This window comes from Oncorhynchus mykiss, chromosome 15 (genome assembly GCF_057628025.1).
Source record: "Oncorhynchus mykiss isolate SJ-2025 chromosome 15, ASM5762802v1, whole genome shotgun sequence".
In the NCBI taxonomy this organism is placed as follows: Eukaryota; Metazoa; Chordata; class Actinopteri; order Salmoniformes; family Salmonidae; genus Oncorhynchus; species Oncorhynchus mykiss.
The window spans coordinates 47,870,190-47,885,208 of NC_143036.1; the positions used below are offsets into that span (position 1 = coordinate 47,870,190).

The 15,019-nt window shown below is 42.6% G+C and overlaps 1 protein-coding gene across 10 annotated transcripts in view; it reads right to left on the reverse strand.

Moving 5' to 3' along the window:
- The window catches only part of LOC110490120 (stromal interaction molecule 1), a 103,878-nt gene that overhangs the window by 39,658 nt on the left and 49,201 nt on the right, over positions 1 to 15,019 (reverse strand). For all 10 annotated transcript variants that reach the window (XM_090200193.1, XM_090200190.1, XM_021563300.3 and 7 more), the window contains one exon: positions 10,263 to 10,440. In XM_090200193.1, coding sequence (XP_090056319.1) covers positions 10,263 to 10,440 — 178 coding nt within the window. The remainder of the gene's footprint in view (positions 1 to 10,262; positions 10,441 to 15,019) is intronic.

Sequence of the window (15,019 nt, forward strand, 5' to 3'; positions counted from 1 at the left end):
AGTTGTCCATCAATAGAAATGAGTGGACCCGATCATTGTTAATCTTATAACACTGGTACAATGCACACTGTTAAATAAAACAAAAAGATCTAAAAGGAGCCATGGAACTGAGGGTTTAACCATCTTTGCACAGCTAATGCTATCAATTTAATGGGGAAATAAAGGAGAAGCACTGAGACAGTCAGACGTAATTTGGGGCCTTCGCACAACCCCTCTTGAAAAAAGCCAACCACTACTGTGGAAGCCACATCTTGGTCTGGGAAACATAAGTCTCCCCCTCACTTTCCACTCCAAAGATATTCAGGACTTGGCGGTGCTCATTCTCCTCAGCTGAGGTGTAACAGGCCTTCAAGTGTGAGACTTCTTGGTCCTGGAATCCGACAAAAGCCTCCTCATAATTTTCCTCTTCAAAGACATATCAGGACCTTGCTGTGCTCAATTTTCTCCAATTCTTCAGCTGAGGGGTAACAGGCCGTAAGGAACCTGGAACAGTATTGTACTTTTCATTACTGTAACTCTTGCAACCATAGAGCCCCTCTGAATAGTCGGGTGCTTGGTTTGTTGGTCTTGAACACCTACACAAGGAGGAATTGACAGTGAAGCATCTTCATTCCAGGTTCTTCCACCTTTCCAAAGCCCAGACAACTGCAAGACACTCTTGTTTGGCTTTGGAATCGTTCCGTTTCGCTCCATTCAACAGGCGAACACCAACACTTCTTCAGTGCCAATTACAGTCCGTTGGACTAGGACAGCAACAGCTCCAACATCACTTGGATCAGTGTAAACAACAAAAGGACAATCAAAGTTGGATGACCCAAACTGGGAGGTGTGATAAGGTGTCGCATCAGGGTTTCAAAGGAGGTCGGGCAGTCTGCCGTCCATCGGAACTTTGGTCCTTTCCACGTTGAGTGGTTCTGCTACCAGGGAGAAGTTTGACACAAACTGATGGTACCATCCTGTCATCCGGACAACAGTTGAAGGGCCTTGAGGGTGGTTGGCACAGGGAAGTCTTGTACAGCCTTGGTCTTTTCAGGATCAACATGGAGGACACAGAGGACACAATATGACAAGGAACTTCAGGCAGGTTTGGCAGAAGTTGGTCTTTTTCATGTTCACAGTCAGACCAGCTTCTCTTAGCTTGTCCAACACTGCTTGAAGATTATGAAAGTGTTGTTCTCTGGGATTAGATAATTAAAAGTTTGGACACACCAACTCATTCAAGGGGTTTTCTTTATTTTAAAATAGTTCTACATTGTAGAATAATACTGAAGACATCACAACTATGAAATAACACATATGGAATCATGTAAACTCAGCAAAAAAATAAACGTCTTCTCACTGTCAACTGCGTTTATTTTTTTGAAAATATTTGCATGAACATAAGATTCAACAACTGAGACAAACTGAACAAGTTCCACAGACATGTGACTAACAGAAATTGAATAATGTGTCCCTGAACAAAAGGGAGGGGTCAAAATCAAAAGGTAACAGTCAGTATCTGGTGTGGCCACAAGCTGCATTAAGTACTGCAGTGCATCTCCCTCACCCTCCGATCCAACAGGTCCCAGACGAGCTCAAAGGGATTGAGATCCAGGCTCTTCGCTGGCCATGGCAGAACACTGACATTCCTGTATTGCAGCAAATCACGCACAGAACGAGCAGTATGGCTGGTGGCATTGTCATGCCGGAGGGTCATGTCAGGATGAGCCTGCAGGAAGGGTGCCACATGTGGGAGGAGGATGTCTTCTCTGTAACGCACAGCGTTGAGATTGCCTGCAATGACAAGCTCAGTCCGATGATGCTGTGACACACCTCCCCAGACCATGATGGACCCTCCACCTCCAAATCGATCCAGCTCCAGAGTACAGGCCTCGGTGTAACGCTCATTCCACTCTTACTCCACTGTTAATTAGTGGGTTAGAGTGCTCAGTGAGTCTGAGATCCATTGTGCTCTGTTGTTGCTCTTCACTCAGACGTTGGAATTTATGGTGAGGTGAGCGCTTGGAGATGTGAGTCCAACAAATATCAAATATGTTGCCTTGAAACTATAGGACTACGACCTCTGGAGATGAACCAGAAGAGCGAGGAAGGTTGGGTGTCAGAGGAAGGGTTAGCTCAGAACTTCCACACAGGTCCATGTCAATAAGAGAGTAACTGGTTAGTCCTCCTGTGGCCTGTGGTCCAGCCCGAGCCTTCAGATTCCCAGAACTCTGGCCCAAATCAACTCCATCATCTCCATTCACATTATCCGTATTCTCATTATTATTTGCATTGTCCCCACTGTTATTTGCATTATAAGCTCCGATGTAAGAATTACCCTGTGCATTCCCATTGACAGGTATAAGGAAGAGCACATTTTCTTGGGTTGAATCCAATGTAATTCCACACACACACAAACCAAATATTTGCATTGGTTATTTCTCAATATTGGTCATGTCCCATCTGGGGCACCATTTTTTAAGTAACGACTTCGACATGACTTGAGGTTAGTAGGGGTCAGTGGTGACCCGTAATTCAGGGCAGGTGGGGCAAACCCCCTGTTTTTAGCAAAAAATAAAATATACACACACTACCATTCAAAGGTTTGGGGTCACTTCGAAATGTCCTTGTTTTTGAAAGAAAAGCTATTTTTTTGTCCATTAAAATAACATCAAATTTATCAGAAATACAGTGTAGACATTTGTTTGTTGTAAATTACTATTGTAGCTGGAAACGGCAGATTTTGTTTTTATTGGAATTTATCAGGGCACAAGGCAAGACCCAGATGCAGAACCACGAGGGGGCAGATGGTTGGAGTCTTACAATGTTTATTAATCCAAAGGGGTAGGCAAGAGAATGGTCGTGGACAGGCAAAAAGGTCAAAAATAGATCAGAGTCCAGGAGTTACAGAGTGGCAGACAGGCTCGTGGTCAATACTGGCACAGAGAGACAGGAAACACAACAACAAGCGACACCTGGAGGGGGTGGAGACAATAACGAGGACAGGTGAGGGTGTGACAGAATATCTACATAGGCTTACAGAGACCCATTACCAGCAACCATCACTCCTGTGTTCCAAAGGCACATTGTGTTAGCTAATCCAAGTTTATCATATTTAGGCTAATTGATCATTAGAAAAACATTTTGCAATGATGTTAGTACAGCTGAAAACTGTTGTCCTGATTAAAGAAGCAATAAAAAAAATGGCCTTTAGACTAGTTGAGTATCTGGAGCATCAGCGTTTGTGGGTTCGATTACAGGCTCAAACTGGCCAGATACAAAAAACTTTCTGAAACTCTATTCTTGTTCTGAGAAATTAAGGCCATTCCATGCGAGAAATTACCAAGAAACTGAAGATCTTGTACAACGCTGTGTACTACTCCCTTCACAGAACAGTGCAAACTGGCTCTAACCAGAATAGAAAGAGTGGGATGCCCCGGTGCACAACTGAGCAAGAGGCAAAGTACATTAGTGTCTCTAGTTTGAGAAACAGATGCCTCAAGTCCTCAACTGGCAGCTTCATTAAATAGTACCTGCAAAACACCAGTCAACATCAACAGTGAAGAGGCGATTCTGGGATGCTGGCTTTCTATGCAGAGTTGCAAAAAAAACCCATCTCAGACTGGCCAATATGAAAAGATTAAGATGGGCAAAAGAACACAGACACTGGACAGAGGAACTCTGCCTAGAAGGCCAGCATCCCGGAGTCGCCTCTTCACTGTTGACATTGAGACTGGTGTTTTGGCGGTACTATTTAATTAATGAAGCTGCAAGTTGAGGACTTGTGAGGTGTCTGTTTTTCAAAACTAGACACTAATGTACTTGTCCTCTTGCTCAGTTGTGAGACTTCGCTTTCGATTATGGTTAGAGCCTGTTTGTGCTGTTCTGTGAAGGGAGTAGTACACAGCGTTGTACGAGATCTTCAGTTTCTTGGCAATTTCTCACATGGAATAGCCTTCATTTCTCAGAACAAGAATAGACTGACGAGTGTCAGAAGAAAGTTATTTGTTTCTGGACATTTTGAGCTTGTAATCGAACACACAAATGCTGATGCTCCAGATACACAACTAGTCTAAAACAATCAGTCGTTTCCACCTACAATAGTAAAGTTATTTTAATGGACAAAAAATGTGCTTTTCTTTCAAAAACAAAGGACATTTCTAAGTGACCCCAAACTTTGGAACGGTAGTGTATATATCATATTTTAATTTCTTGCCTGTTTTGCATGTTATTTGGCATTAATACGTGTCACGTATCAGTTTGCAAACAATGTAAATAAATTAGTAATTCAGTTAATAAAACTGCATACACACATGGTCTCTTTGTTTTCTTGAGTAAAGAAGCTCCAAAATGCAGATGTTTCAGTCTAGCTCAGTGCTTCCTGTGATGGTGGGGAGAGCCAGCAGAAAATACGGAGCGTTGCGCCATGATTGGCTCAGTGTTCTGTCACTCATGGGGACAGTACGTTATCACCAAGTTTAAGTGCTTAGGAAGGGTAGACATCCCAAATTTCAGCTCTTTGGGTCTTGCCATAGAGTTATATTACAAGTGCCCTTCCAAGAAGGCTCAAGGTCATTGGCCACAGATAAAATGACGTCAAATCACATTGTATATACTGTAGCTTTGATTGGACTGATCATGTCAACATCTTACTTTCAAAGTCTTAGCTAGCAGTCATCATGAATCAAGTCGACAATCTACTGGCAAATCCTTTTTAATCCTTGTCATATGAAGAGAAATTATAGATAAAACGTATCGGTGCTCATCGGCCATTGGACATAAAGATTACACAACAAGTTGGAAATCGCAAATTTAACAATGAGTTGTTTGGAAGGAATCAGTGGTTAACTGCAAGCGTTGCAAAGAAACAACTAACGTTAGCCTGCTATTCAGTGGAGTGGCTTTGTGTTTTTCCCCCCAGAGATCCCACCATAAATCCAGAGAATGCAAGACTTTGATGACTAAGTTTGCCTAAAATATATTGTATACTGCTGCATAAATGATGTAATATGCAAGGGAGATATGTATACTGTAGCTAGGAAAGTAAAACTGTGTGTACGTTGTGTAGTAAGCTGTTAGTAGCCCATGTGCCTCACCCTAATAAATTTGGTCTATTTTCACATATTGTTTGTGGCCAGTGTGGTTTTATTTATTTCACCTCCATTTAACCAGGTAGGCCAGTTGAGAACAAGTTCATTTACAACTGAGACCTGGCCAAGATAAAGCAAAGCAGTGGAACAAAAACAACAGAGTTACACGTGGGCTAAACAAACGTACAGTCAATAACACAATAGAAAATCTGTATACAGTTTGTGCAAATGGAGTAAGGAGGTAAGGCAATCTATAGGCTATAGTGGCAAAGTAATTACAATTAAGCAATTGACACTGGAGTGATATATGTGCAAGTAGAAATACTGGTGTGCAAAAGAGCAGAAAACAACAAAAAACAAATATGCGGATGAGGTAGGTAGGTAGGTAGTTGGATGGGCTATTTACAGATGGGCTGTGTACAGCTGCAGCGATTGGTAAGCTGCTCTGACAGCCGATGCTTGAAGTTAGTAAGTCTCCAACTTCAGTGAGTTTTTGCAATTTGTTCCAGTCATTGGCCGCAGAGAATTGGAAGGAAAGGCCGCCAAAGGAGGTTTTGGCTTTGGGAATGACCAGTGAGATATACTTGCTGGAGCTCGTGCTATGGCTGGGTGTTGCTATGGTGACCAGTGAGCTGAGATAAGGCAGAGTTTTACCTAGCAGAGACTTATAGATTACCTGGAGCCAGTGAGACAGGTCACAATGGTGGGTAGTATATGGGGCTTTGATAAGACTACATCCAATTGGCTGAGTAGTGTTGGAGACTATTTTCATTTGTCATGATGAGTCCAATTATTCAAAACAAATGTCAGTTCTGATCCTTAACAGATCACTATCCCTCTATTTCACACCTCTTACAAACAGCCAAGAAGTCAAGGGAAGGCTCTGTGGGGTTAGAGTTGGCTCATCACTGTTTAACAATGTGAATTACATTGGTCTGTACAAATTATGCATCTATACATTTTTCTTTCCGTAATGTGGGTGAAGATGGGAAACAAGGCATCCCTCCATGGCAATTACTGCTCAGTACCATGTCCACTTTCACCCTGGCCAGCACACCCCCAGATGTCCCAAGACAAGTGGAGGCTGCTGAAGGGAGGACGACTCATAATAATGGCCGGAACGGCACGAATGGAATGGCATCAAACCATGTGTTTGATATATTTGATACCATTCCACTGATTCCGCTCCAGCCATTACAATGAACCCGTCCTCCCCAATTAAGGTGCCACCAACAACCTGTGCCCAAGACATGTTTCCTAAGGCGGGATGGATCTTGAGTTTTTCACCTTCAACCTTAGATATGCCTTAGATGTCCTTTCACATGGGCGGTTCCTGGATAAGGACTTGCCCAGTTACAGAGAACACTAACAATACTTGGTTTACTTTCCCAGATACGGTACCGTCTATTAGTGGACCTACACCCTTGAACTGAGATAGGAACTCAAACAAATGCCACTAAGTAAATACAAAAAATAACCTGTCAGGTAAGATCAGCATTGGTATTTTTGTGACTACACTTTGCTCATATGTGTAATTTGCTACTGTTAATAATATCCTATTTGAATGCAAAATGGATGAGCACCTCAAATTTGTTTGCAGGGTTGCGATTTAGGCATTATTTGTGCCATGCACTGTGAGGTACAAACCATTGAGGTCATACAAGTAGTCATAGTCTCTTGGTTGTACTCTTAGTTATGGCAGTTACATTGCTTCCTTTGGTGCATTTCCAGCTCCATTTCCAAATCCACCTTTCCAGAATCAAGTCTCACTGTTGCCGCTGGCTATAGACCACGTTCTGGCCCCAGCTATGCCCTGGACACCATATGTGAATTGATTGCCCCCCATCCATCTTCAGAGCTCGTGCTGTTAGGTGACATAAACTGGGACATGCTTAACACCCCGACAGTCCTACAATCGAAGATTGATAACCTCAATCTCACACAAATTATCAATGAACCTACCAGGTACAACCCCAAATCCGTAAACATGGGCACCCTCATAGATATCATCCTAACCAACCTGCCCTCCAAATACACCTCTGCTGTTTTCAACCAGGATCTCAGCGATCACTGCCTCATTGCTTGCATCCGTAATAGGTCTGCGTAATAGGTCTGGTTATTCTTTAAGTGGTTTCCTTACCATCTTAAATAAGCATGCCCCATTCAATTATTTTTTAACCAGGAACAGATATAGCCCTTGGTTCACTCCAGACATGACCAGCACAAAAACATCCTGTGGCGTACTGCATTAGCATTGAATAGCCCTTGCAATATGCAACTTTTCAGGGAAGTTAGGAACCAATATACACAGGCAGTTAGGCAAGCAAAAGCTAGCTTTTTCAAATAGAAATTCGCATCCTGTAGCACAAACTCCAAACAATTCTGGGACACTAAAGTCCATGGAGAATAAGAGCACCTCCTCCCAGCTGCCCACTGCACTGAGGCTAGGAAAGAGTCACCACCGATAAATCCAAGATAATTGAGAATTTCAATAAGCATTTTTCTACAGCTGGCCATGCGTTCCACCTGGCTACCCCTACCCGGTTAAAAGCCCAACACCCCAACATTGCCATTGCTTCTTCACCCAAATAGCTGATGTTCTGAAAGAGCGGCAAAATCTGGACCCATACAAATCAGCTGGGCTAGACAATCTGGACCCTCTTTCTAAAAATGATCCGCCGAAATTGTTGCAACTCCTATTACTAGCCTGTTCAACCGCTCTTTCGTACCGTCGGAGATCCCAAAAGAACGGAAAGCAAAACTGCTACAGACCTATATCTATCCTACCCTGCCTTTCTAAGGTCTTCAATAGCCAAGTTAACAGATCACCGACCATTTCGAATCCCACCGCACCTTCTCCACTATGCAATCTGGTTTCAGAGCTGGTCATGGGTGCACCTCAGCCACTCTCAAGGTCCTAAACGATATCATAACCACCATCGATAAGAGACAATACTGTGCAGCTGTATTTATCGACCTGGTCAAGGCTTTCGACTCTGTCAATCACCACATCCTCATCGGCAGACTCGATAGCCTTGGTTTCTCAAATGACTGCCTCGCCTGGTTCACCAACTACTTCTCAGATAGAGTTCAGTGTGTCAAATCGGAGGGCCTGTTGTCCGGGCCTCTGGCAGTCTATGGGGGTGCCATAGGGTTCAATCCTTGGGCCGACTCTCTTCTCTGTATACATCAATGTCATCGCTCTTGCTGCTGGTGATTCTCTGATCCACCTCTATGCAGACAACACCATTCTGTATACATCTGGCCTTTCTTTGGACACTTAACAGATCTCCAAACGAGCTTCAATGTCATACAACACTCCTTCTGTGGCCTCAACTGCTTATGCAAGTAAAACTAAATGCATGCTCTTCAACCGATCGCTGCCCACACTTGCTCGCCCGTCCAGCATCAATACTCTGGATGGTTCTGACTTAGAATATGTGGACAACTACAAAATACCTAGGTGTCTGGTTAGACTGTAAACTCTCCTCCAGACTCACATTAAGCATCTTCAATCCAAAATTCAATCGAGAATCGGCTTCCTATTTTGCAACAAAGCATTCGTCACACATGCTGCCAAACATACCCTCGTAAAACTAACTATCCTACCGATCCTCGACTTCGGCATTGCAATTTACAAAATAGACTCCAACACTCTACTAAGCAAATTGGATATAGTCTATCACAGTGCCATCCGTTTTGTCACCAAAGTTCCATATACCACCCACCGCTGCGACCTCTATGCTCTCGTTGGCTGACCTTCGCTTCATATTCGTCGCCAAACCCACTGGCTCCAGGTAATCTATAAGTCTTTGCTAGGTAAAGCCCAGCCTTATCTCAGCTCACTGGTCACCATGCAGCATCCACCCGTAGCACGCACTCCAGCAGGTATATTTCACTGGACTCCCCCAAAGCCAATTCCTCCTTCAGCCACCTTTCCTTCCAATTCCCTGCTGCCAATGATTGGAACGAACTGCAAAAATCACTGAAGCTGGAGACTTATATCTCACTCACTAGCTTTAAACAACAGCTGTCAGAGCAGCTCACAGATCACTGCACATAGCCCATCATAGCCCATCTGTAAATAGCTCATCCAACTACCCCATACTCTTATTTATTTTGCTCCTTTGCACCCCAGTATCTCTACTTGCACATTCATCACGCCAGTGTTTAATTGCTATATTGTAATTATTTCGCCACTATGGCCTATTTATTGCCTTACCTCCCTTATCCTACCTCATTTGCACACACTGTATATATACTTTTTGTATTGTATTATTGACTGTTTGTTTATTCCATGTGCAACTGTGTTGTTTGTGTCGCACTGCTTTGCTTTACCTTGGCCAGGTCGCAGTTGTAAACGAGAACTTGTTCTCAACTAGCCTACCTGGTTAAAGGTGAAAAAAACAAATACAAATAAACATTTCTTACCAGGATTCTCTCACCTGACATTATTTGAAGGACCATTTCATGCCCAAAAAATGATTTAATGTAGCCAAGAAACAGGCAAGTAATGTGGACTTTTGTTACAGTGAAAAGGATTTGAATTGTGGGTTCCAGTCTGGTGCGCCGAGCTGAATCAAGGGCTATCCAAACTTTGGGGAGTAACCTCAGGCTTAATGCCACAGTGTCCTCGTTTGGATAACATACAAGCTACAGTATATATTTTGCACACACACCTTCCCACACATGAAACTTAAATAAGCAAACATTGGCAATACAATAATGTAACCACCTACACACTGTCTTGTACTACTAGACTTGTGGGGACACACATTTCAGTCCAATTTAAAATCCTATTTTCCCTGTACCCTAACCTGAAAACCTTAACCATAAACCTAACCGTAGCTCCTAACCCCAATTCTAACCTTAACCCTATACTTAGAAGTATCATTTGACCTTGTGGGGACAAACAAAAAATGTCCCCAGATGGTCAAATTTTTGTTTACTATTCTTGTATGGACTTTTGGTCCCCACAAGTATAGTTAAACACATCCATCCACGCACACTTTTTGCTGACCCTGTACAATATCAATACACTCAAGTCAAATACATGTGTTTATGTCTGTGTGAGGATGTGTGTGTGTGAGGATGTGTCTGTGAGAATCTGCTCTCTGCAGTCCCTCCAGGTATGTGTGTGCGTGTGTGTGTGTGTGTGTGTGTGTGTGTGTGTGTGTGTGTAATGTGACTGACTTCTCTTGCAGGTCATGCAGGCTCTGCTCTGCTCTCTGTAGGCCCTCCAAGTCCCTCATCATCTTGCCCAGGTGGTCTTTGGAGCTACGGTTCTGGATGTAAGCAAACCAGCAGCCACCCAGCGCCATCACTATGGAGACCACCAACATCAGGTCCTTCAGGTAGCTGTGTCTGCTCACTGGCAGAGGGAGAGAAGGGGTGGGGTGTGAGACATGAGACATGGTTTCGTTCATTTGTTTAGTTTAAGTTTCACGTGTGTTGAGAACCCAAATTGTATTCTGATCTGAAGAGGACTAGCCAGAAGAGGCCTGGCAACCCCTCTGAACCTGGTTCCTCTCTAGGTTTCTGCCTCCTATGGAGTTTTTTGCTTCTGCCTATGCATTTCTTGCTCTTCTGGGTTTTAGGCCGGGTATCTGTAAAGCACTTTGAAAACGTATGTAAAAAGTGCTTTATAAAATACATTTGATTGATTGTTTTGATGCCTTTGCTTGTGAAGGTAGTTTCCTTTCCTTTGACATCGAGGGGAATGTTGATACAATGGGTGTATAGAAAGTGATAAAGATGTGATCATGAGACAAGTTATGGTTACACTGTAGGCTACACTGGGTAACGTCTGTGGAACAAAATGTGTGCATAAACAGGTGTGTCTGACTGAACAAATGAGTTACCTGGAAATGTTGCCTATTGTTTGTTTAAGGTTGGCAGAGCAATGCATGAAAGCAACTGACTAAAGGTCTTCACAGGTCCAAAAAGTTGGAATTGGACCCAAATGGACCAGAGGACAACCAGACACAAATCAGGTGCAAAACATGTCAGTCAGGGCTGTAATTAGCACTGAGGACACCTAGGTGAGCGTCACCTGGAATGCTTTTCCATGTGTCTTGAAGGAATTCCTAAATATGTTGAGCACTTGTTGGCTGCTTTTCCTTCACTCTACGGTCCAACTCATCCCACACCATCTCAATTGGGTTGAGGTCAGGTGATTGTGGAGGCCAGGTCATCTGATGCAGCACTCCATCACTCTCCTTGGTCAAATAACCCTTACACAGCCTGGAGGTGTGTTGGGTCATTGTCCTGTTGAAAACAAATTAGTCAGTCTCACTAAGCCCAAACCAGATGGGATGGCGTATTGCTGCAGCATGCTGTGGTAGCCATGCTGGATAACTGTGTCTTGAATTATAAGTAAATCAACGACAGTGTCACCAGCAAAGCACCACCACACCTCCATGCTTCTTGGTGGGAATCACACATGTAGAGATCATCCGTTCACCTAGTCTGCCTCACACAAAGGCACGGCGGTTGGATCCAAAAATCTCAAATTTGAGCTCAGACCAAAGGACAGATTTCCCCTGGTCTAACATCTAATGCTCATGTTTCTTGGCCCAAGCAAGTCTCTTCTTATTGGTGTTCTTTAGTAGTGGTTCCTTTGCAGCAATTTGACCATTAAGGCCTGATACACGCAGTCTCATCTGAACAGTTGATGTTGAGATGTGTCGGTTACTTGAACTCTGAACCATTTATTTGGGCTGCGATTTCTGAGGCTGGTAAGTAATGAACTTATCCTCTGCAGCAGAGGTAACTCTGGGTCTTCCTTTCCTGTGGCAGTCCTCATGAGCCCGTTTCATCATAGCGCTTGATGGTTTTTGCAACTGCACTTGAAGAAACTTTCAAAGTTCTCGAAATTTTCCGGATTGACTGACCTTCATGTTTTAAAGTTATGATGGACTGTTGTTTCTCTTTGCTTATTTGAGCTGTTCTTGCCATAATGTGGACTTGGTCTTGTACCAAAAAGGGCCATCTTCTGTATACAACCCCTATCTTATCACAATAGAACTGATTGGCTCAAATTAACTTAAGGCACACCTGTTAATTGAAATGCATTCCAGGTGACTACATCATGAAGCTGGATGAGAGAATGCCAAGTGTGTGCAAAGCTGTCATCAAGACAAAGGGTGGCTACTTTGAAAAATCTCAAATATAAAATATATTTTAACACTTTTTGTTTACTTCATGATTCCATAGTTGATGTCTTCGTATATATTATTTTAAAATGTAGAAAATAGTACAAATAAAAAACCCTGGAATGAGTAGGTGTGTTTTAAGCTAGTTAGCATGTCTTAACAAAAGACTACTATGCAAGTATCTATTTCAATAGAAATTCACTGCAACAACTGTAGGTGGACGTACTAGCTGGTAAATTCGCTCTGGTCATCTGCTCCGATTTCAGACCACGGGTAAGATAATATGTAGCTAGCTAGACTCAGATATTACACGTTTCTAATTTTGATGAAGTATTTTCATTTTAAATTAAAGTACACTATTATCTAGCTAGCTGGCATGCTATCTAACGTTACGTGTATGATCTTATTATTCGTATCTCAGATCCACTAGTTATAGCATGTTAGCTAGCTATCATTGAACCTGGTTAGTTAGCTACCTACAGATTCATACAGGGTAGTAACATCATGACTTGGGATTATGGTTCATTGTTTACCTAGCTACATGTCTTAACAAAACACTCATCTGAGTGTTGCAGACCACAGAATATCTGATGAATTTACGAATGCTCAACACCCGTTGAATATGGCCGATGTCAGTAAAAAAAAAGCATAATTAAAATTGCCAGCAGCACAGTTAGTCACCAACGCTCTGCATAACATGAAAACGGCCTAACCAGTTCTGCTAGGGTGAGTAAAATGGTCAGAGTGGGGTGTTCTCTCATTATGTGTCTGGAAGTAGCTAGCAAGCTAGTCAATGTCAGCCAAGTTAGCTCGGGTGCTTGACTGCCGTTGAGGTCAGAACGTCCGTATCATCCCTACTCATCGGCCAGAGCATTCATTGTGCGCTCCGACAGCGAAACGCTCTGAATTTCCCATTGTCCCGCAACTGTAGTGTATGATATACCATTGTGTAGCTCTGAGTCACTACTTTCATCCAATGTAAAAAAATAAATTTCAAATTTTGCTACATAAGACCGATTTGAGCCGGTCAGTCACAAATGTGGAATAAGTCAAGGAGTATTGTATATGCCTTCAGAATGTATTCACACCATTTTTTCTTTTTCCACATTTTGTTGTATTACAGCCTGAATTTAAAATACTCCATCATGTCAAAGTGGATTTGTTGTTTGAAGACATTTTGTAAAAAAATTGTCAATAAATGTTAATAAGTTCAGGAGTAAAAATGTCCTTAACAAGTCAGACAATAAGTTGTATGGACTCGCTAACAGTCTTTAAAATGATTTTTGAATGACTACTGTATCTCTGTACCCCATACATAGTCAAGCAGGGAATTTCAAAAACAGATTCAACCACAAAGACCAGTGAAGTATTCCAATGCCTCGCAAATAAGGGCACCTATTGGTAGATGGGTTAAAAAAAAAAGCATACATTGAAATTCCCCCCCATGTTTTATACACTCAAGTGTATGTTGTGGGGCGGCAGGTAGCCTGGCGGGTAGGAGCGTTGGGCCAGTAACCAAAAGGTGGCTGGATTGAATCCCCGAACTGATGGTAAAAATCTGTCATTCTGCCCCTGGGCAAGGCAGTTAACCCACTGAACCCCGGGCGCCGAAGACGTGGATGTCGATTACGGCAGCCCTCCGCACCTCTCTGATTCAGAAGGGTTGAGTTAAATGCAGAAAACATTTCAGTTGGACAACTGAAAATCTATTCCCTTAAAATTCCATTGGTAAATGAGTAAAAAAAAGCATGGTGAAGTTATGAATTACACTTTGGATGGTGTATCAATACAGCCAGTCACCACAAAGATGCAGGCGTCCTTCTTAACTCAGTTGCCAGAAAGGATGGAAACCACCATGAAGCTAATGGTGGCTTTAAAACAGTTAGACTTTAAATACGCCCAAAACCACTCATTCCTATAATTTACAGTGTTACATAACACTAATATGTGACTCGTTTCAGGAAACTACAGTAGGCGTATGTCGCACGTCACTACTTCACAGGAGCGGCATTTGAACATAAACCATTTTTGAACATGTGAACTGTGATGTGCCTTAACAAACTTGTATTCCATCCATAAATATGAATACAATTGTTAAATTATGAGCCAAGTTGGTTAGCTAGCAAACGTTAGCTTGACAGAGTGAAAAGGAAGCACAGAACAAAAATATTCCATAACATGCATACTGTTTGCACTAAGGTAATACTAAATCCTCAGAGGTAGTAATCACAGGTGCATTTACTACCTCTGAGGATTTAGAGATTGAGGTAGTCACCTCATACAAGTACTTGGGAGTATGGCTAGACAGTACACTGTACTTCTCTCAGCACATATCAAAGCTGCAGGCTAAAGTTCAATCTAGACTTGGTTTCCTCTATCGTAATCGTTCCTCTTTCACCCCAGCTGCAAAACTAACCCTGATTCAGATGACCATCCTACCCATGCTAGATTACGGAGACATAATTTATAGATCGGCAGGTAAGGGTGCTCTCGAACGGCTAGATGTTCTTTACCATTCGGCCATCAGATTTGTCACCAATGCTCCTGATAGGACACATCACTGCACTCTATACGTCTCTGTAAACTGGTAATCTCTGTATACCTTTCACAAGACACACTAGTTGATGCTCACTTATAAAACCCTCTTAGGCCTCACTCCCCCCTACCCGAGATATCTACTGCAGCCCTCATTATCCACATACAACCGTTCAGCCAGTCACATTCTGTTAAAGGTCCCCAAAGCAAGTTGACAGAGTATTTTGTGTAGATTGTTGACAAAAAAATGACAATTAAATA